Below are 23743 nucleotides of genomic sequence, written 5' to 3'. Positions count from 1 at the left end.
ATTGTTGTTTTTCCTTTTGACAGTTTTATGTAGTGTGTATTCAGCCCAAGACAAAGGCTATTTGAGCGCTATTCATGACCACCAATTACAGCACACAAGGTCAGATTTTTTATTTATGGGCCTGGGAGATGAAGTGATCTGCTCAGAATCCCAGGATATTGAGCAGACACTGGGACTCAAACCTGATTCCCCATCTCTGCAACTCTGGTTGTCAGGCCACATATGCCTATGTGCACACAAGGCATTAAAGTCGGAGGATATTGATCTCGGGAAGGACACCGGGGCCAAGGTGACAGTGGCCTACAAGCCGAGCAACTGAAAAACAGCAAGGCCCCTTCTATTACAAAATTATTATCCAGTCCTCCAGGGCAGGAGCACCCGAACAACAGCGTGGCCCCTGCTTTTATTAAATTACTCAGACCTCCCCAGCCCTCCACAGCCTCAGCGCAATGGCCTGGCAGGGGGGGGGATAAAGCACAAAACACAGCTGCTGGGCCATCCATGGGGGTGGGGGGGCTGAGATGAAGAAGGTGTGAGTTCACAACATCACCTGGCCCCCACAGCGAGACCAATTCTTCCTCGCCCACTATGCCCGGAATGAGAAGAGATATGGGTGAGGTGTCAAATGCAAACACTGTTTCTGGGCTGCGTTGAAACACCTGTCCCCCAGGGAGGGTGTTTCTGGCTTACAATCACCCACTCCCCAGCCCCCCATCAGCGTGATTGCTTTGTAGGGCAGGGGGTAAAGGAGAGACCACAGCTGATAATCACAGCACGGCCAAATCACATGGCTGCCCAGCGAGGCTGCTTTACTCTTCCTGTCCAGTGCACTTTATGGACTGGGAAAGGAAAAAGAAAAAGCCCATAGAGGGAACTGAGACACCGGCACATCGGCCAATGCCTGAGTGCCTGCAGTATAAATCCGTCTATAGCAGACATGCCAACACATCCAACACATCCGATTCATGTGGGAGACTCCCAATTTTTAAAGCCAAAAATGCCTTTATTATAGCTTTTTCCCACCTGAAATTACCCCTATTTCAATGCACGTCAGTTGAGAAAATGAATTCCCCCGATTTATTTTTTAAAACCTCCCTCTTTCTCCATTGCAAATTTAGGCATGTATGATAGGCCAGCCCGACTCTGGAGAGTCCTATGTCATGGCGCACATGCATGATCCGTGTTTGTCTTTGACAACAAAACTCAGTATTAGGGATCAGACAAACAGTACAGTTGGGCACTTCGGGCAGAGTTACATGTCTTTTACCATGCAGAGGATTTTTCTATTCCCATACCCTCTAATCTTGGGTTCCGGAGTAGCATGTGACTTGCAGCAAAGCGCTTCAACACCTCATCAAAAGTAGTGAGCGACAGGACTTTAAGTGGTATGAAAAAACTGAGGCGTTTCTTAAAGGGGCGTGGCGATGTAATTTAGGGTGTGGCTTAAAAACACATAAGCTAAAAATCTGTGTTTAGCAAAGTGTGTCGCCCCACTGGTATTTTTTTGCTTCTTTCATTGCATCCAAATATATAATACAACGTGTAACTTTACACCTACAACAAGCCAGGGCTATTGGCTTTGTCAATGGTTGTTAGTTGCATATAATAAATAAGCAACTACTATGGCTTTGTTGTATATAATATTGAAAATGCTTCAGTTCTTAAATGATGAGACTTTGAAAGAACTAAAACGAGTCTCTTTGAAGTTACATCAGTTTTTGGGCAGTGGTACGGCTGCAGAGGTAACATTTTCTTGTCCAACCTGAGGGTGAGGGCAGAATTGGAAAGCCCGATAGGAACCTGTCTTGGCACCTGCTTTTAAGAACTCCTGGGGCTCACTTAAAGCCCCTGTAGGCGCTATATAACTACCATTTACAATTACAAGCGTGACATTGATTGCAGTGGCACTCTGCTCAAAATGACCTTGAACAGGGATGTACACTAAAAGTATAATTGATTTCATACTTGTCCCTTATTTATCTCAGGCACGCTAAAAAAAATGGCCAAAAAGAGGGAGCTAAATTACATTGATTTTAGAGTCACAGTCAAAAAGATAAATATGTATTTTCAATTGCCTTTCTGAATGTTAGCCAGATAAAATCAAACCGTTTTTTTTTTTTTTTAAATCTCCAGTGCATGTTGCATGCACGGGTCATCCGCTCCTGGAGATGGTGCTGTGGGTGATGAGCAGGGCTAGCCCATGGTGTTTTTTTCTTGTTTCCTGGTTCGCGTGTCCTCTTTCCTTCCCTGCTCTTCTTACATGTGTTTGTGTTTTCCCCTGAATTGCACTTGCACAGCCGGCTCCCCTAGAAGCAGCGTCACGGATCCCACTCAGGAAGAAGAAAGCACAGCCCCCCCGAAGGAACAAGGAAGCAGAAACACTTTCCCCTTTCAGGATTTGAACTTCTTCGTCCTGCTGCAGGTATTTACTTGTATTTGAAACGCTTGATTTCAATGAATTGTTGTTCGTCGTCTGTTTCGTTAGTATAGAGAGAGAGAGAGAGAGAGAGAGAGAGAGAGAGAGGCAAGGTTCAAAAGAAAGATCTGTTTTAAAAGAACGATCATACGAAGAATCTACTTTGAGTTTCCCATTGGTAAATTGGGTTTGATAAATATAAGTTAAAGCGAGTTCCGTGTTGCTCGTTCTTGTTTTAAAAATATATATATTTCCCGAAGTATATATTATTTGACGTATGTGTGTGTTAAGCTTGCTGCCTTTCGTGTGGGGTGGCATTTTTGGTGAGGGTGAGTGGACAAGTAAAACTCTTAGAAGAAAATGAACTTTTAGATCTCTCTCTTCCCCGCCCCCCCCCCCCCCACACACACACATTTTTGTTTTTATTTTTTTTATAGTTGACTTTGTTTTGGCCGATCCTTAAAGAAGCGCTGTACGCGTAAAAGTGCTATTTTGGGAAGAATTAATGTTCGAGGTGAAAGGGTTGTGATGAATGTAGAAGAGAGGCGTCCACGTGGTTTTCTTGGGACACAGAGAGCCCATTGTTTGCGAAATGCTATTTTGTAGAAAGGATGAGGAGGAGTGCCAGGAAAACAGGGAAATGGAGTCCGGACTCAGAAGGAGGGGGATTAAAGGCGAGGGAACAAAGAAACGACCCAAGGTCCTACCTATGTTTTTCTTTTACGTGCGGAGTATTATATAAAGTATATAAATGCATGTATTAACAGACGACTAGCTCTTCAGGGAAACAGTTTTAGTTTTAAAATCTTAGAAGTCAATACGCAAAAGTAACTTATAGCTTAGTATACAGCTAGATATACATAACAACTTGTTCCCGAATATCCACTTTTTGTGGAGTAGAATGAATTAAGTAAGACACGTTTGAAAGTGTGGTGTAGTAGTTTTAATGCCGCTTGGACACTTTATGCTTCTTTTCAGAGGGGATGATATTTCAAAACTTATTGCGGCGCTTGAGGGGGAGGGGGCAAATACATTTTTGAACCTCGAAACAGAAGCTAAACCTCTCAAAAAGCACATGGCGGGGAAGTATGAGTATTGTCTTTTTTTTTTTTCTCGTATGATTCTTTTTATTTTCATTTCTCGTACGGTCGATGGTCAATTGTGTTACGTGCATGTATGTAATCAAGTTTTCCTCTTTGGCAGAAACCATGCCGAGAAAGGCAGGCGTGGGGAACGGCGGTGCCAAGACCGGAGGCCGCAAGAGATCAGGGGCCTCGGGTAGAAAGCGAGCCCGGGATACTGGCAGCAGTGACGAAGACGATCTTGACGGGAGCATGGGGATGGACGGCGGCTTCTCGGCCTATACCAACAAGAAGGGGCCGGGCAAGGCCCAAGCTTCAGTCATCGTCATCGAGCCCGAGCACAGCAAGGAGAAGATAGTAAGGACGGGGTGGGGAGGAGGGAAGGGGCGACTGGGTTTCCCGCTTTGAAACCCGGAGGTTGCACCCCTCGGAGCTCGCTGGCCGGGTGCCACGGGCAGCAACACGTGCCAGAAATACGGAACACCCCTCCTGTCAGAGTAGTGCAGACTTCAGACTGCCTGTTTTCAAAATTGATTGAAATTCCTGCCGTAAAACAATGTTGGCTTCAAAACGGAAAATGCTGATTTGCTGTTTCTCGGCAAATTGCTCATGTTAAAAAGAAATTGCTATTCCGTAAACCGCGCAGTATCGATATCTTATATTATTGATGTGCTTGCTCTTTGGGAGTGAGTGGTGCGGCCAATATGCTAACCACTTACTTTGTGTGGAAAAAGTTGCTTTATTGAAACGGGTCCACATCACAACAAAATATCCTTTTAACTGCCTTATAAAACCTCGCTATACATCTATTAAACTTACCATTTTGGCCCATCCCGCAAATTTACACATTACAGCTTATTGCATTTCAACATTATCGACTTTCTATTAACCCAACATCCTATGACTGTATGTATGAAACTGTAAATAACCAAACAACCTTGAACTACCTGCCAACCCTTTCATTGCACATGGCTCACTAGCTGTCCACTCCAACCAAACTTCTGCCAACTCCTGGCAAACTTTATATGCCCTGCTAAGCACCTTATCCAAGTGACAACTTACCAGAGGTGCAACTAGACTCAAATTTCGGAGGGGCGGGGTTATTCTTCCAACAATTGGCAGAGTGAAGATGCAGGGGCTCTAAGAAGGAGTGAAAGAACAACAAAGCCTTGTTAAAAAGTAAATGGTCTTTTAAAGACCTGTGAAGTAGTCTGGTGCGGTTGCAGTAAGACGGACGTCAGTCCATAACAGCTCAAAAACTGCGTGTGTTTGCGCGCGCCCAGGAAGCCGTCTTGGCCTGGGCTGACACACGCGGGCGGGGGGGTGGTCTGACTCCCTTTGAGCCTAATGGGCGTTGCCTGCCTGCAACTTACTCCCTTGTACCTGTTTCAACCAAATGCCCCATGAGTAGTAACACCTACAGAAAACCCTATGCCCCCCAACAATGTATATAAAGGTACGAGAGGGGGGGCTCACAAAATTGCTACCCTCTTCCTGCCACCAGGTCACAAAAAAACTAAAATGGTGGCAGGAGGCCCAAAAGCAGCCTACTAAATAGCCTTTAGGCTATATTTGGGCTGCACAGATGCAAAACTACAAAACTAAAACCTCGTTATACATCCATTAAACTTACCATTCTGTCCCCACCTAACAAATTAACAGATTACAATGTATTGCATTTCGACATTACCAACTTACCATTAACCCTACATCCTATGACTGCATGTTTTGAAACTGTAAATAACCGAACGTCTAACTAAACCTTGAAACCCCCCCACCCCTTTTTGCCACCTAACGCGTAGAGCCAACCTAGCTTCAACCTTTTTTCCCCGTTTCATGCATTTATTTGCTTTTCCTTAGGCTGCAGTCCAAATTACACATTAAAACACTGTTCTGAGACCTGGTACTCCTCTGACTGGAACTTGTATCGGACACCTGTTGCTCCTAAAGTTGGCATTTGCGTTTTAGAATCTAGCAGAAACGCACCTGACTGACTCTTAATAATTGTGTTGTAATGTAAACTTCATATGGACCTTACGGATACGTTTCAAATCGGGACCTAACCCCTACTAGACCATCCATGATAAATGTTGATATTGGTGATCCCTGACAAAAAAATGTACAGTAGCTAGAGGTACTGTATGAAGACTAAAGAATACGTTAACATCAAATTTCAGGTTAATCTTAAAATTCACAAGAATGTACTTTACCCTAAGCACCTTTTTGTTTTTGTGAGCTATGGCAAAGATACAAGACCCAGCTACAAATTATTTCAGTATCCTCATATCTAAGCTAGGATAATAGCACCTCTGATTGTGCCATTACTTATTATATCATGGTTTGGATTTTAGTAACGCCCTGATTTTGCCACCTTTCTGCAATTCTACATACTGGTGCTAGAAGTAGTGGTAGGTTTAGGATTGGAATGTCCATTGAGTCTATACACACCTACGAACTTGCATGTTTACTGTTTTCACCAATTCTTCTCTAATGTATTCCCACTGTGGGAAAGGCTGGAAATTTACTCCCAACAAAGGCAGAATTAAAACCTTTTCTAGGGGAGGGAAAAGGGGTTTTATGGGAAGTGAACTTGCAAACGTTCAGCAGATTTTTTCGAGTAAATATACGTCTGCATAGTAGGCCATGTGAAAATGCAAGTCATACATTTTGTCTAGGTTGTATGGTTATAATGCCTAATTCTGCGAATGGACCTGTAGCGGGGGTAACACTTTCGTGACTTTAAGAATTTGGCCTCTAATTTGGTCTGCAGTTGGACAAACCTAATTTCTTATAATATCTCTTACACACATATTCCATGGGAAAAAGGTTTGCTCTTTTTTTCTCTTTATCTTACACTCCCATTAACTGGGGAAAAAAAGAAGGGTTATAGGAACGTTCCAGTTTAGGTGACTGTCAATTACGTTGTTTTGAACTAAAAAAAAAAACCAACATATTCCCCAGTAATAGCAGCGCTAACTATAACTTGCGCCGTCGTCGTGCACCTCTTATGACCTCACATATTACATCACTCATGACATGTTCTGACATCATCTAAGCTTCCTTTTCCCGCATATTGCTCTATAAATTACTATGGCACTAGAGCCATGAAAATACAAAATAAATCATGATTTGTGCCATCACTGATGCAACTCCCTGTGGTGTAGAAAGCGCACATTATGTGCAACATTGCCCCTACAGCCCACATTTCAGGTTGCATAGTTGACATTGAAAATTAACTCCAGAGATATGTGAAACTCATTGAATACAGTGTTCAATCGACATACAATTGTTCACCGAAAGGCAAGTTCCTAAAAATAGCGAATGTCCGTGCCAAAACAAATGCCCTACTATGGACAGCTTTTATCTGTATCAAACCCCCGACACTCCGAACCTACATAGAAACATGAAGTTGATATCATGTTTCTATGTAGGTTCGGTGACTGAAGTTCACATCGGTAGAGAACTGGGTACTGTGAACAGTGTTTTCTCTATGGAGAGTCTACTCTATACTGCACTGTTTGCTAACAGTTCAACTCTCATGAGAAATACCAAAGAGAATAAAAAAAAAAACCTACTAGGAACAATTTACACTCAATGCAACAGTTGGCAAAACAACACTATTAGCTTAAAATAAACAATGTCGAAGGTGCTAAAGATCATACTACCTGCACCCTTCTCACTGGTAAACTTTACAGATAGCCCATCTTCTGAAGCAAAATAGCCCATCGTCTGAAGCAAAACAAGTACATTCTTCTGTTATGTAGAAATTGTCATGCAGACACAATTCTGTAGAACTCAAGGCTGATGACAAAAGTTAGTATCTACTACATAGAATCTTTCTTCTGTTGGAAATGTTTTCTGCAGATCCAAAATCATGTGTGGAACAAGAACAACACAAGTCAACTGCACACCTAGTTACTCTTGAATGCAAAGATTTTTAGCATGTTCCATTGATCTGCACACCTATGGTGTATTAGGAGCACCTGTCTTTTGTGGACCCAGGCTGTACTAAATGTGGAAGCAAAGTAATATGGTAGTTACCCACCACTATGTAAACTATAAAACAAGCTAGTAGACTCATTGGATGATGTTATCAGTAATGTCAAGGAACATGTCCTGATTGTTGGAATATGTTAGGTCATAGGCAGTGCATGGCAGGGGTGCAAGTTATAGTTGGTGCTGCTAACTATAACTGGTGATTTTCTGTTTTACTATAATCTTAATTTAACCCCCGTGGGTTTTTTTTTTTTTTTTTTTTTTTTTTAAATAACAAAGTAATATTTAATTACGATGCGTAAATCCAACCCATGGTGGTGGGTTGGCAGCATGCCCAGGCGGCCTTCTTTCATCCTCTTTTAATTTTTTTAATATATGGGGGCGCATGACTTCCTTCCCTGAATTAATCCCTGGGAACCCAATGCCCCATGACCCCTCCTTTGCAGGGGAGGGGGGGAACATGCCCCCCCTTCCCCATATCCGCCCTTGCTTCACTCTCAAGGGGAGGAAGGCACAGGACCCCTCCAGGGACCAAAATATGCTTCAAGGATCCCATCCCCTGGGGCCCCGCATCATTTATTTGGGGGAGTGGGCACACAGGCCCCCCCCCCCCCCCCCCTCCCTTCCTATGGCCGATTTCGTCCCCGTGAGCCCTATCTTCTGGGGCCCAAACCTTTTAAAGGAGGGTTCCCTGGTGCCCATCCAAGGCACCCACAATACAGTAGGAGAATTGGCATCGCTTCTGCCCCTGCCAGAAAGGGGGGAGGTTTAATTTAAAAAAGAAAAAAAGTTAACTTGCCTTCGCCGGCCCAGTTCCCCGTGCTCTCTCCTTCTCTGCTCCTCGCAGGAAGCAGGTAGCCTCCCTTCCCCTCAGCCAATAACGCTGCAATGGCAGTGTTGTGATTGGTTGGAACACTGACCACACAGGCGTCTATTGGGAGGCCATTTTTCCATGTAGGCTGAATGCAGCCTTCTTGGAGAAAAGGCAGACGGAGTATGACTGGTTTTGTCGGCCTAGGGGCCGACTAGTCCGCGCCCTCAGTGGGCAAGCCCCTCTTATCCCCTGCCCTAGAGCAGGGCCGCCTGCCCCCAACCAAACCCTTCTGCTTTCTCGGAGTGCAAGAAGCAGAAACATAAAATTGTATTTATAATGTCATTTTATGTTTATGCTTCTCGCGCTGCACAGTTAAGTGCTTTATGTAATGGGGAGAGATACAAAGTTAGTGGTGTTTGAGGGGGCAGTAAAGATTCTTCAGTGTGGTTGTCAAAGTAAGTCGGTTGTGGACTATTGTTTCAATATCGCTTAAAGAATGTGTACTAAAATAGCTGACTGTAGTAAAGATGGATAGATAATTTTTGTCTGTAAGGCACAGTCATTCTGCGCTTGCAAAAGGGACAGTTACCCCATAAACAAGACAGAAATTGTACATCATGCGTTTTGCTACCGCTTGGATTTGGGGGTTTTGATTTTCTGTGGCCTTCCAGGCCTTTTGTGTTATGAAGAGGGTGGGCCCTCTCATAGTTAGGAGCTAGTTAAGTGAAACGGACTGGGTGCCCAGGGCTCTGTACAAAATCTGTTTTCCCTTAGTTGTGTTAGTCTGCTTCTGAATCGGAGTCCGGAAATCTGCAGTTGGCAGTCATTCCATAGTGCGATCCATTCCATAGTAGATCATGTTTAGGTATTGTCCGCTTTTAATTCGCAGCTTGTCTTGGTAACTGCCCATTATATTCTCCAGCACAGTGGAATCCATGAAAAATGATTGGTAAAAGGTGTGGGACTGAACATTTGATGGTGGAAACCTCATTATGTTTGGAAAATATATTTTAGCTCCCTGGATCATTTTCTGGTTATGGGATTAAGACGGTGGTCTCCGAAAATTAAGACTTCATTGAGCAGCGGAGATGAGCACGCCACAGTTGGCCTAATATTTGGTGACGAGTTCCAATGTCTGCGGGCAATTTCTATTTGTTGAGGGTGCTGTCGTGAATGCTAAATGCTCGCTGTCCAGTTTGATCAAGATTGGATGAGAATTGGTGAGTTACTTTTCCACTGCTTGTATCTGTTTACTCAAAGCAACTGACATATGGGCTGTCTTGATACAGCCCAAAAAAGAAATGAAACGAAATGGTAACATTCATTTCTAAATGTACCCTTGACTGGTAAATCTCAATGTTGGTGTCCCAATTTCTCCAGCGTCTTTGTTTTATTTCAACCATGCTCCATTACGGCTACTGTCTTCATTGCTTCTTTTTCTGGAGTTGCCCTTCAGGGTCATACACAGTATTGTGATCAGCGAGGCCAGCAGGCCAGGTGCTTAAAACTGTCCAGAGCTATTGCTAACTGGGTATTTGCTTCAATAATAAACCGAACTTTAATGACCATACTGAAAAGGCAGCCAATACCCTGCAGTGGCAAGCAAACGCTATCCTGCGGGTTAAACATAAAACTGGATGCCGTTCCCTGCCCATCATCTTACAAGTTTATAATATTGTCAGCAGCAACATAAGCTGCTGAACTATGGGGATACGACTTAAAATTTGAAAAATTCTTGTGATCCCTTTTAAATCCGGCCCTGGAAGGCCACTAATTCCCGATTATCTGGGACTGGGTTTGGTGCTGTCTCTGATACCCTTGCCCTAGCACTGATATTCTGCTTGTTTCGTCTAAAATATAATCGTTATGGGGCATCATACCTGAGAGTGGCTATGGAAGCGCTTGCATCATGTACTCTCCAGTATAATCACTGGCTTCTATATGTTAAAAGGTGTCATAACGCGATTAATCTCTGCCATCTGTGGTCCAACCCTGCTCTGGTGGGTCACACAATGTTGGTCTTGGTAAAAGACCCTTTCAGAAAAAGGAAATTTAAGTTTTGGATTGGACAGGCCCGTTCCTCACGCCTGATGTTAATCGTGTGCAAGTAATGAATGAAATTATCTCTGATACATGCTGTGTTTTGGTTCCTCAAATTTGTCTTGGCAATCTGCTGATCACAGTGTACTCTGCTAAGTTTGCTGCTGTTTGGGACTAATTGCTGTGATTGTATTAGTTTAGAAGGCGGGGAAACGTGAATGCATTTTGTTGTTTTGCCCAAAAACTAAGCATTTCATTTAATCTTTATTTTGACATTATTTCAGCCATAAAAGATTACAAATAAAAACGGGTATTTCAACACATAGTATAAAATTGTCAATTCATATTATACAATAAAATTCCATAAAAACAAGAATAAGCAATCACCCCTGGCTACTATTCACCATTATAAAACATCTCTTGGACCACGTGGCTATCAGAAACTTTGATAGTGCAAAGACAATATGCCCTGAAGTATCGGTCTTGAGAATTCTCAAAGCAACCGAGCATTTGTCAAAGCCCAGGTTCTTGCATAAAGGTACTAACCAGAACTTCCTGGCTTTACTATAAGCAGGACAAAAAGAGTATATGGAGTTCATCCTCGTGGACGGCACCACAGCCTGGGCAAGCTTTATTCACGGAGGAGGGCCATTTACTTGTAAAGGCCCTTAGTGGTAGTGTACCATACCTCCATTGAATATAGAGCTTCCTTGCTGCTACTGGATACTTACAATTCAGGAAGTCCTCAAACACATAAGCAGTCTTATTATTTAAAAATAATTTTGTCATGATGCCAACTCGTGAATCGTGCAGCCATATGTTGCGTTTGTGAACCCTGAAAGACTTAGTAAGGGATTTACCTGAAACCTCCCTACACGCCTGTTCTGGTTCATACCACAGAGCAGGTAAACCCATTTTCTCCAGTTCCTGTTTCACAAATGCAAGCCAAGGTATATTTGCTGCTTTACTGTGGCTCAATACATCCTTCAATTCAAGCCTGTAATTTAGGAGTTCAGGAGTTATCCAAAGCCTCCGCCAGAACCTGAGAGGTTTTAGGGCTAGCTCATCCTGAATGGGACTTAATCCTAGATCTAGCCTTAGTGGTAGGAGGGGTGTGCTCTGGGGAAGCGCCAATAACTGTTGCATAAAATTATCTTACCGAGCTCAGGATAGGTGTTAGGCTGGTGGATGCCGGGGGAATTAAAGATCATAAATTTGTTTTTTTCTAAGTTGATTTCTAGACCACGGGAGCGACAAAAATCCATGAACCCGTTCAATACGCATTGTATCCCCATAGGGGACATTGGAAGGCAGGAGGGTGTCATCGACAAACATTATCGCCGGCACCCTCCTGCCTGCCAATCTGGGTGCGTCGTTATTGGGAACCGCGTCCAGGTGCGATGTTACATCGTTCATATAGAGGCAGAACAGGGTTGGTGCCAAAACACAGCCCTGTCTGACCCCCCCTGCAAACTGGAAACCTGGAGGACAACGCCCCATTTCTCCCGCATCTAATCTGTGCAAAGTTCTGTGCATGCAACCTCCTCAATAACCCCAATATTGCATGTGGGACTCCCATGTCCAAAAGCACCGCCCACAGTTTCCCCCTAGGAACCATATCGAACGCGGACCAGAGGTCCACAAACACCATGTAGAGTCTGCCACCCTCTACTGTGACCGTCCTCCAGTATAGCAGAATACAAAGGAAGATCTGGTCCTTGGTTGATGTGTTCCTCCTAAATCCGGCCTGAAATGGAGTGAGAATCTCGTGCTCGTCCATCCACTCCTGCAAACGATCTAGAATTAATCGTGAGAAGATTTTTTGGGGGGACGTCGATGAGGCTGATGGGCCTGTAGTTGGCTGGGAGCAGAGGAGAGCCCTTCTTAAAAATTGGGATAATCTCTGCTCCCAGCCAGGTACCCAGCACCTCCATGCCTCCCAAGATTGCATTGTATAGGGTACAGAGGTAAGGAGCCCATATCCTTGGCTGATCCCTAAAAAGGTCGCCGGGGAGTTTATCTAAGCCGGGAGCTTTTCCCGTAGCCAATTTCCCTATGGCGATGTAAACCTCCTCGGATGTAAATTCCAGTTCATCATTCTCAGCAACTGGCAGCGTGTATAACTGTAGCTGCTGCATATAAGGTCTTAAAATAGAGTTCCCAGACCCCTGCCTCAATATTGGGTTCAATCGCGGATCTGGGCTCACCTGACCCCGTACTGGCTATTGCCCAGAATCTACGCGCATCTTTCATGTCTAGGGAGGAGGAAAGATTAAGCCATCTTTTCAAGTCCCACTCTTTCTTAGCATGATTCATGGTTTCTTTATATAATAATCTTAAAGAGCGGATTTTTGGTGTATCTCTCCCATCTTTTACAGCCCCCATGAGCTCTGTTTTTACCTTCCTGCAAGAAACAGTATACCAGGAGGATACAGGCACCCTACTCTTCCTGCAAGGTCTGGGCGGGTTAAAAAATTCCAATAGACAGTCTACCAAATCCTGATGCACGGTCAGCATGTTTCCATGCAAATCTGGTGCCAAAGGCTGAACCATTATGTCACTGGCCTTCGTGAGGAAAGGTAAAATTGCACTATATAATTTAGGTAGTGCAACTGGAGAAGCCACCAATTTCCCCCACTTGACCCTACGTCTATTATTGGTGGCTATCAACCCTACTACCATATCTGGGGCAGCTTCATACTCATTAGCCCCTGGGCATGGGAAGTCCATCCCCAGACTCAATGCGTTATGGTCGCTCTCTGCCCTTGGTATCACCTCAAAGTCAACAACCTTCGACCATAGGCGTGTCTCCAGCATAATATAATCCAATCGTGATTCTTGATCTCTCTTATTAAAGGTGCTCTTTGAGGGGATATCGTATGGCGTCCGACCATTGCAGGCCCTAATTGAGTTGTTTAGTGTAAGGGTCGTGATCTGCATGGACAGTGGGGACCAGGACCTTACATAGGGAGACTGGCATGGCGGGATTCCCCAATATTCATCCTCCGCCCCGATAGCGCTCCCTCGTTCAGCCCTCGCAAGGGCTCAAAGTGACAGTTTAAGTCACCAGCCACCATGTAGTGTGTATCATTACTGAGGGAGTCAAGAAAAATTGACCGCTCCCCAATGGTACTAGACTCTTTGGCCACACTTGTCGGGCGGGAGTAAACGTTCACGATTGCAAATTTATAAGAGGTTGGCCATGTCAGGAGGACACACTGGATGTCAACAGAGTTTGTCGGGATAGACACACCATTATAGCCTAAATGTAGCCCAACCCAGATTGTAAGGCCCCCAGATGAACGCCCCTTCCCACCCCAGCGAGCAGCGATGTTAAAGGCCGCAAAGCCTACTCTGCATTGGTCCTCCCTAGCCCAAGTCTCCTGAAATAAGCATATATCGTTCCTATCCACAAAAGAGCCCCACTCCGGACAGGCTAATTTATTTGGGAGACCCGCCACGTTCCATGACATAATAAGCATATGCTTCATATTATCAGGATTATGACGTACCGTGACTACAGGAATGTTATCACTCCCCAAGGGGTTTACGGCACCGGTGATTTCTAGTGATAATGATGATTTCTGAACCTGTCCACCCTGTATCGAGCATATCACTACTCGTACTGCTCCCCTGTGGCATATGATAAGCTCTTAGTAATGCTAGCGCTGAGTGGCTTCCCGTTGAAACCTTAATGGCCTCAGTATTATCATCCTGGCTTAAGGTTTTACTTGAAGATTCCAGCCCGGTTGAGTCCAGTCAATCAACCTGATCCAGGCCGCTAAACCTATTATAACAAGGGATAAGGCTCTGGGCTGACAGATTGTGGCCATACCTATCCTTCCCGCCCCTACCCCCTCGCTGGTATGATACAAAAGACCAGCCATCATCCAGATTTTCTCAAGTGTTCGCTGGGGTAAAAAAACGAAAGGGGGGCGAGCTACGATTTTTGTGCCTGGGCTGGATACACTCCAGTTGCAGATGTAGTCTGCAGTCTGTGGGTCCCTGAAATTGACCAATATACAATCGGCAGTTGAATTTTTTGGGGTACGACCCACCCATCCCACCCTTCGAACCATTGATATTTCACTTGTAATGTAAGGGGAGAGTGGCCGATACATATTGAGCCAGTGGGTGGTTTTATTTTTCAAGGAACTGTAGGTCTCAACATTCGAAGCACTTATTTCAGGGACCCCAGTTAGAATAGCCAAGTATGGGCTCACCTCTGGTGGTAGATCGATTCTAGGCCAATTTCTGGGTTCCTCTATCGTGCCCCCATCCATCGGTACCCGCCCATCGTGTCTAGCCGTATCAGTATAGACCACTCCTGCACTATTGGGGACTAAATGCTGATCTGCCCTGGGTCCCACTCCCGGTTTGCTTTGCAGTAGATTTAGGGCTGCGACCCCCCCCCCCCCCCCCCCACCTCCCCCCGTGATACAACACAATTAGCATCTATTAGATAAGTCGCACGATTATCTGGTTTGTCATGCATCGCCTCCCCTTCAGTTGCACTAATTAAACCTCGATCTCCCCGATCGGGTACTTTATTAACGATACTATTCAAGATACCCAATGTACCATGCTCAAACTTGGAGAGTTGACTCTCGATGCGAGCAAGTCTCTCTTCCAGCAGACGAAGTGAAACACAGAAGTGCAGAAATTTTCAAACATAAAGAATCCTCCCCTGGTAATGATACATCCGTAGTTGCAGCCGGACCCTGCGCAATGCCTGCCCCAGGACTTTCTCGTTGTAGGGGTAAATCGGGCATGGCATATGCCCCGGATTCCTCATCATCCTTGGAGCCAGTTAACTGTGCGCTGTTACTGCAGCATTTAGATGGTTTAGGTGGTTTAGATGGTTTAGCTTTCCTGGCTCCTACAGTGGGGTGGTACTTTTTCGATATCACACCCGTGCCTTTTCCCCAGAGCTGGCGAGTATTGGGTCTCTCCGTAGTCTTGGATGGCGTAGAATCACCCAAGGTCACAGGGGGCCCCTGCTGACTCAAATGACTCCAATGACCATGAGGAGAAGACTCATCCAAATGCTGTGCTAAGGATTGGTTATACACAGACATTTCAGGGTTATCAGTGTTCAAGTCCTTAGTGGCCTTTGGTGTGCGAGCATTTGCATAATGGCCCATTGAAGACCTTTTGGCCATAGCAAGATCCTGGGAAACTCTACGCTCCATCAAAACAATGCCCTGGTCAATCACAGAGTTAGCTCTCAGTATTAAATTGTCCAGGGTGCCCGTTAGATTACCATTAGGAGCTTTGTTCCTGCACTCCTTCCCAGCCATGATTCAAAAAACAAACACACAAAAAAAAAGAATTTCTAAAAAGAGTCCTGAATCGGTAACGAGACAGTACTTCCAGGACGTTTTTGGAGAAGGATTAATTTTACCAAGATGGCGAAAGAGAGGGGGCCCGGTCCAATCTCCTCCGGGCTCAAATGGGCTACAAGAGACCCAGGCCGCACAGTGGTGGGCCTTCACAATTGGGTACGTACGAACAGAAGGCGGGAAGAGGTACACAGCTGCACAAAGTTACAGGGCAGCTGGTCCTCGCAGTCCCGTCCCAACACTCCCCCCCCCCCCCCCCCCCCCCCGTGGTACGTAGTACAAAGTTCGGAGCAACTTCAAACAGAATGAAATGAGGATTCAAAGGCAACAGAGGCCGGAAGTAGCTGCGGCAGACGTAACCGACCGCCCAAGTAGCTGTATCCGTCAGTGGCTGAGCCTCTCACCGGCTCTCCAATGTGGGGGGAAGAAAGTGAATAGCGCTCCTACGCGCGGATATGGCCAAAATAGCGGCCTAGATGGCCTCTGAAGTAGGAACCTCACGCTTAGTTTTATTTTTTACCAATTGCGACACAAAATATCCCCCAACTGCACCAGTGAGCAACTCCAAGGATATCTAATCATGCAGGGCAACACTGACCCCTCTGTAGGTCGCCAATGGCCTCTGTCTGTGGCCCAATCTCTGATGGTTGGGATATGGGGCAACAGGTACATGTTTTTCCCCTGGCTTGCGTGGGGGAGGGTGGGGAGTTTCAGAAACAAGATCAGGAGCAGGGCACACTGGGGGGGCCACAGCTGCACCCAGCGTAGTTGGGCCGCTTCCACGGTGCACCCGGGCACAACACTCTACGGCCTCTGATAGCAGAGTCCGCGCTCCAGACTTGCTCTCACCCCACCCAACTCGAACGCGACCTGCTCTCTCTTTCCTGCAAGCTGCCCAGCTCACCTTCAACTTCTCCAATGCCTCTGAAGTCCTGGGGCTCGACCGTGGTTCAGATGAGCGCTCAGTGCTCTGTGCTCTCGGAGCTCACAGGGCCCTGCACTCCGTACTCCAATCCAGACACGTTCCTCCACTGCCTTCAACCTCTGTGCCTCTGAAGACCTGGTTCGATTCAGCGCTCAATTCAGCGGCCTGTGCTCCTTAGTCCTTACTCTGCCCCCAGGCGCGTTCCTCCACTGCCGCTACGGGGCCACAGGAAACACCCCTCCCTCCGCCAAGAGCGGGATTAGTGGGAAGGCTCCGCGGCTCTGCAGCTCTGCATCACTGCACGCCGTCCGGGAAACCGAAGGGCTGGGGGGCAGCGAGGAGCAGCAGCGTCTTCCACCCCTTGCGCCTGCTCTCACTTGCCGAGAATGCATCCGCAGCTGACACGGAAAACTGGATCTGTCTAAAAAACTAAGCACTTTAGCTATAAATGGCTTGGACCACTGTTTAACCAGTTCTCAATTGTAACCTGCAGTAAAGCACTTGCACTTTTACAGGAAACAGGTGGCAGTGACGAGTTAAAGTCAGGCTGCCTGAGCAGTCACAAGAAGTCACAGGCTTGACCCGAGCCAATGTACTGCTTATGGTTTTTAAATTAAGAATATATCTAGACTGCTATTGTATCCTTTAGTGCCTTTCCACGATGGCAGATCAGTGTGAATTATTGAAATTGTTTGTTTAAAGATTGGAAGGATTGTATCTCGTTTTTAAAGATTGTATATTTATTCTTTTTATTATTGTGTAATACAATACCATTTTCTTTTTTGTGCCATGGCACATTTATGCTAATGAGTATTAACAGTATGTAAATGCTACTTTTCTAAAAGGTTAAGTAGACTGTCTGGAAAACTTTAAATAATTCCAGCTTTGGTGGACTTTGAGATAAAAAAGAAAATCTCTGGAGTCTTTTGTGCCCAAACAGGATTTGCAGAAGCTTCCGTGTAGCCAAGTTTTCGACAACACCTTTTCAAGCTTAAACAGCAGATTGGCTTCCAAATCTTAGTTTTCCGCTTTTCGTAGGTCAGGTTGGTTAGTTTGTTTCCTGTCTCCCCATTGTTCCTGTAGCTCCAGCGCTCCCATGCCATTTTATGGTGCGTGTGTGTGTGTGTGGGTTGGTTTTTTTTATTATTTCTTTCTTTATTCCATAGTTTAGGGAGTGCCTTATCAACCTGAGAAGCTATTTCTCATCAGAAGATCGTAAAGGAGTTCTCTTTACTGACTTTGTTTTTTGGTAGTTTTATTCCTGTCATAATTCAATTTGGAATGGGCTCCTAGAAAACACCTATCTTTATTTTTTCAAACCTTTTTAAGTGTTTGTCTTTTTTCTTCTCTTTTGAACAAATGTTGTGAGGGTCTATCATGTCCTGTATCATATTGGGTTGTTGTCGGCCCTTGCTACATCTGTACTAGTCGCTTTAATGGAATATTATCTGTTTGTAGTGTCGATTTATTGCATGTGTTCATGGTGAAAAAGCTTTCTCCAAAGTCGGTCTGTCTTCTTACCCTCCACTTTTTGCGGTACTTGCGTATGTTTGTGCTGCCCTCTCCCATCTGTCAGTAGATTGTGCTGTACCAAGAAATGAAAAAACTTGAGGCCTTGTCAGAATGGGGCATGGAAGTGGATTGAGATTGCTCCGTGGATAGAGCTTTTGAAATGGAGATCCCTCTGGTCAGCTGTTGCAACATAACTCAAGCATTCGAAAGAGCACTCTTCTGTTGTGTAAAGAATAGTTGCTAACCCTATGCATTTTGGCTTATGTGGCATACGTTCTGTGTTCAGGGGGCGTGTGTGTGTATATATAATACCCTTTAAGGCTTAGTGATGAATAAATTGTGCAAAAAAGAAGCTGGGAACTGGAACTCTGTCTAGTTCTAAAGTTTAGGTGGAAAGTAGCTCCTGTATAGAGCACCGGCGACACTAAATTTGCTCACCTCAAATGTCTGCTTTTCTATCCGTCTTAAAGCACAAGTCTAGCACAGTGCCTCACTCTAAGCCTGAAAGGGTATTGTTTTGACTTATTCATTTTTTTTTTTTTTTTTTTTTTTTTTTTTTTAAACCTTTATTTAGCACTGTGTACAAGACAAATACGGGCCTACAACCATCCGGCCGGCCTCGACACTTCTGATGCTTGATAGCAAAGTACACGTCCACTCGGTGGCACGGCAGCACCTAAAAGCATACGACCTATGTTGCAAAATCCACGTGCATTGAGTGGCAGGAGACAGTAAGGTTAATTTTAAAAAGTTTTAAAGTTAAGGAGATACAGAGCTAGAACGGATCAGTGCACAGAGCAGACGAACATACAATAAATGGGTAACATCCAACAGGAGAGTCAACTAACAGTGAACATATCTAAAATGGCGGCACGAAACTATAATACCAGGATATAGATACGCAGCGAAATGTGCCTCCCAGCCGCTACCCTCCTAACACCATTCCCCCCCACTGACCCTAGAAAAAGACGTAGGAAAAGGACAGAAGAAAGAAAAAGAAGGCCCATAGTAACAAAAAACGTATCGAAGAAGACCCCCCACCCTACACGCATGCCGAGGCTATGGCCTACCCCCCCCCTAGCTACGTGTCTGTCGCCCCATAGGAACCCGAAATATAGAATTAAGGAAAGAAGAAAGGGAAAAAAAAAGACCATAAAGCGGGGAGGAGCCCACCACACTGCCGAACTCCCGGACTCCCGCGCCGCTCATACATCCTGCGCCATGTACAGTACAGTATCAAAAGACCCACGTAAACCCGGTGGTCCCGATTCAATAACACCCAGCACTTCAGCACTTCACAAGTCCTCCCCCCGGCAGAAGAAGGAAACAGGAGGCGAAATCGCAGCGACATGTAACAAGAACTGGTCATTAAAGACTACTCATCCAAAATTACAAAATGTGTATCAGTCCAGGGCCCCGTATGCCGATCCAACCAAAGCGACAACCGGCATGCCATCACCCCTGTCCGGACCGGCAGATGTGATTCAGGCCCGTCCATTGCTGCGAGTCACCTTCAGCCAGGACAAAGAGACAAGATGGCCGCTCTCGAGGAAAGGGGACAATGAAGACGTATCGTACCACAGGGTCCCAAACGCAGCAGTAACATGCCACAGAGGCTCGAGCGATAGGTGCTTTCAGGGTAACATCTGGCAGGGGAAGCGAAAGGCTAGGTCTCAGCAGGTAGTTCGTAGGCAGAGTCACAACGTTCAAAGTGAAGGGTGTCCCTGCAACTGTATCCGTGTCGATGGGTTGACGCGTTACATTGTAGCCAGGAGGACTCCGCACCACCGGCCCCCCACTCTGCGACATTGTTTCACCTCCAGGAGAAAACAGGGGCGGCGGGGGATCCTCCAGCCGGGAACGTCCCGTTGCAACCAGTGCCTCATCGATTCTCCGGGTCAGCGCCCGGCAAGTACTCTGCATTGCCACTTTTAACGCCACAAGGGCGGCCAATACATCCCCACAGGTCGGGTCCCTCTGTACCAAGCATCGGTCCGCACTATTTCGCTGTTCCTCCGATGCGGCAATCGGCTCCGGGGCACATGGGCGCGCAGACACTGCGAGTCCAGGGTCAGCCAGCGTCTCAGCAAGAAGAGCAGACGCCATTGTCATCTCCACTGCGGGCAATTAGTGACGGGACAAAAATGACTATGATCCGAGGATGTAGACACCGGAAAAGCGTCGTGCTCCACTCGGGAGCTGCACCGGGCGAGAGCGCCCCACGGCCACCGCGAGAACCGGCCGTTCGCCGCAGGAAGACGCTACAAAATGGAGTCCGCTCGCTTGTCTTCAGGGTGGCGGAGGAGAGCTAGCATTAGGGGGCTCCGACGTCGTCCACACCACTGCCGGCGCTCGGGGGAGTCCGACCCGGACGTAAGGGTCTGACTCCAGTCGCACGGCCAGCATTTCCTCCCCCGCGATCACCCGCAGTATTCCAGCTCAGCACCCCGTCCACATCCCTCGGCGTCCAGCGGCAGCCATCTACGCAGGGACCCGTGGGAGCGCCGGAGGTCGTAGTAGACACCGAGTCAGCCACCAAACCCGCCGATAAAGGTGTCAGGAGAACGCCAGTCACTTCAATGCCGGTAATCCGCGGCGGCTGGGCGGCGCAGGTCAGGAGGATTAATCGGGATTAACAAAAGAAGCCGGACGGTCCACGGAGCCGGGAGCTCAGGCGTCCGACCCGTCGGCCATCTTGGCTCCTCCTGTTTTGACTTATTCTTGGTGCTCCCTTGTGTCTGGACAAAGCTATACCTCTGAAGAGCTGTAATGAGAGCCAAACATGTGTCAGGAGTTGCTTTTATTCATTTCAGGTCGGCTTGATTTGTCTTTTAGCAATTCAAAGCTGTAATACTGTGCCTGGAGTGGTAAAAAGCTTTTGTTATTTTACAGCTCTGCATGGATAGCACTGTGCTAGTCCTATGCTTAAAAACTTAGCTGTAGAAATGGCAAAAGACTTTGTCCCTTGTTATCTTGGCGTGGATGGCACTGTGCTAATCCTATGCTTAAAGACTTTGACAGAAAAGCATACATTTGAGGTGAGCAAATTTAGTGTCACTGGTTTTTAGGGTGCTCTATACAGGAGGTGCTTTTCATCCAAACTTGAGAACTACCCAGAGGGGGGGTCTGTGTGTGTGTGTGTGTGTGTGTGTGTGTGTGTGTGTGTGTGTGTGTGTGTGTGTGTGTGTATATATATATATATGTATGTATATATATATATATAAACTCACTGTGAGTTATAAAGAGTCGACCGCCAAAACACTTACCTGCAAGCCGAAATGGTGCCTGCTGGGGGTTGGAGTTCGCCAAATGGGACTACAAAGAGGTGTTCATGCCATTGGTTGACTCTGCTGGGCTCCCACCAATGGGAGCATAATGGATCGTTTGAATGCCGGCAGGTGTCAGTTTCGGGTGTTTGGCATTTGAGACTCAGTAAAGACGAAACGCGTCATGCCTGCCATGCTGCAATAAAGATGTTCTCTTTGGCTCCCCGTTGTGTCCCTCTGGTCTCTTTCTCTTCGGAGTGAGGAATCTTGTTGTGGATATATATATATATGTGTGTGTATGAAGAAAAGATTTAGCCTCGCGTAGGCAATCCAACAACGGGGATACTTCTTACATTTCGATCAAGTGGGTACTTAACCTCTCAAAAATCTTGCTGCATCAAGTAGGACGTTATTGTTCCTGTTTCAACTGTCAATGTAGTTATTTTATGATGATGTCAAGCACCAGGCATTGATTGTGCCCATGAAAATTGACTAGAGGATCAGTAAAGAACAAGAATTGGTAAAGTCAATAGATGTCGCAATTGGGACATATTGGCTCTGCCAATGGGTTTTATTGACGCTGTGCACCATGGTTTCTCACAAGCATTTTCCCATGGGCCAAAAAGTATGGTATGAAGTGCCGTCTGGTGCTGAATTGATGCCAGCAGGGCTACTCGTGTTGAGCCAAAATGCTCTCACCTATTCGTTAATGACTGCTTCTCATGGTTCAGTCGGGTGTCTCCTCCCTCTAGAAACCGTTGTATATCTGGCTTTACAGATTCTCATTTTCTTGAGCCTTTGGGAATGCTAGAGCTTGTATGTTGGACAACGTTTTTTAGGCCCTAGGGTTCGACTCCTGCGCCAGATGGTACATCCAGGCCACTTCATTGCAGAACCGCTCTGACAACTTCAAGCCTTCAGAAAAGAATGCATGCCACTTACTACTAACTTGGATCAGGATTCTCCTCCCTTCTACTTTCCTATGAAAGTCTCCGCAGCAGGGAAGTGCTGTCGCTACCAAATTGGTGTTACTTCAGCTTCTCCACGGTTAATGATACAGCCTCCACATCTATGCTTTAAGCCCGTTAGATTCAGAACTATTCACCATTCTTTCTTTCGTGATTGGGCAGGGTCTTGTAGTCAAAGTGACCACCGGGCGGCAATAACGCAGCGTGACTGACTTTGTAGAATGGTGTCTTTGACCTGTATACCCTCCCTGCTCTTTTGCAATCTTTGCCGTTTGTCTGGAGATGTTCAATATTACCTCTTATTAACCCAGATTACATCTTTCCCATCAGTCTTTCACAACCAGTTGCAAGGAGCAAGAGACCAGCTTCTTTTTTTTTTTTTTTTTTTTTTTTTTTTTTTTATTATTAAAGATTGTTAGTTCAAAAATTGGGTTTCTCAACCTATCCTAGAAAGCAGCGCTAACCCTTACACTGTGGATGCACATTTAGGAAAGCTAGAATTGATTAATTGAATTGTTGTGAGACCCAATCCGTTGTAATTTGCAGAATGAATGATGGGAACCTAGACTGTCTGTGGTGAATCCTTGAAACCAGGGATAGGTTTTGAACCCCAGTAGAAGAATATGCACCATAAATAGCATTGATGCATTTACATGGCTGTAAACTAGAATCACAAGCATCAGAACGAGTGTAACACAACTAGGCGTGTAGCTCTTCTGCTCAAATCGTCTGCACTGCCAGTTGCTTGACAGACCTAAAATTGTGTCCTTGACTTAGATGCAGTTTGAACTACTACAGACTTGAATTCAAATACACAGTATGTGGTCCAAGAGTAACATAAACCTCAGGAGTAATAGGAAAGGAAACTGGATTGTGGACTGTTGATGCATTTTGATGTAGTATTCTTTAACCCCTACCTCCCAAGTGCATCTATCGGACATTAGCCAATACTGGGGAGGTAAATAAAGGCTTCTCTGATGCAAATCCTTTATCTTTAATACTCCGTCTATATACCAAATAAAAAGCAGTCAATCGGCGCTCTGTCATTACACTAAAGTGAAGTAAAAAGGACATAGTACAACAGTATAAAAGTGACAGGGCCAACTCTGCGCTGAGTCATTGCAATGTAGTACAATCAAAACTCCAAAGTTTGCCCCAACTTCTAAAAGCGGAGATACCATGAGAAGCACTCTCCCCATTGTTTACAGGTGCTTGCGAAAATGTTTTACTACTGAGGACTGAACTTGATTATGTCTTATTATCCCTGATGAAGTCAGTGGAAATTATCCACAAGACAAAACACGCGTTGACTGCATTCTGTTCAGACTGGCTGTGATATTACCTATTTGATGAAATTCTGGCGTTTGGAATAAAACAAAGAT

The 23743-nt window shown here is 45.7% G+C and overlaps 1 protein-coding gene across 2 annotated transcripts in view; it reads left to right on the top strand.

Moving 5' to 3' along the window:
- Nucleotides 1-2202: 2202 nt before the first annotated feature.
- Nucleotides 2203-23743, top strand: part of RCC2 (regulator of chromosome condensation 2) — a 115030-nt gene continuing 93489 nt past the window's right edge. The window contains exons 1-2 of one of the 2 annotated variants that reach the window (XM_085608651.1): nt 2203-2422; nt 3620-3855. In XM_085608651.1, the coding sequence (XP_085464777.1) occupies nt 3625-3855 (231 nt within the window). In that variant the 5' untranslated portion in view covers nt 2203-2422; nt 3620-3624. Of the gene's footprint in view, nt 2423-3043; nt 3117-3619; nt 3856-23743 lie in introns of those variants that run through there. The other variant, XM_085608652.1, reaches the window with a different exon arrangement.

This window comes from Triturus cristatus, chromosome 1_2 (genome assembly GCF_964204655.1).
Source record: "Triturus cristatus chromosome 1_2, aTriCri1.1, whole genome shotgun sequence".
NCBI lineage: Eukaryota > Metazoa > Chordata > Amphibia > Caudata > Salamandridae > Triturus > Triturus cristatus.
This window is presented reverse-complemented; position numbering and strand designations above follow the sequence as displayed.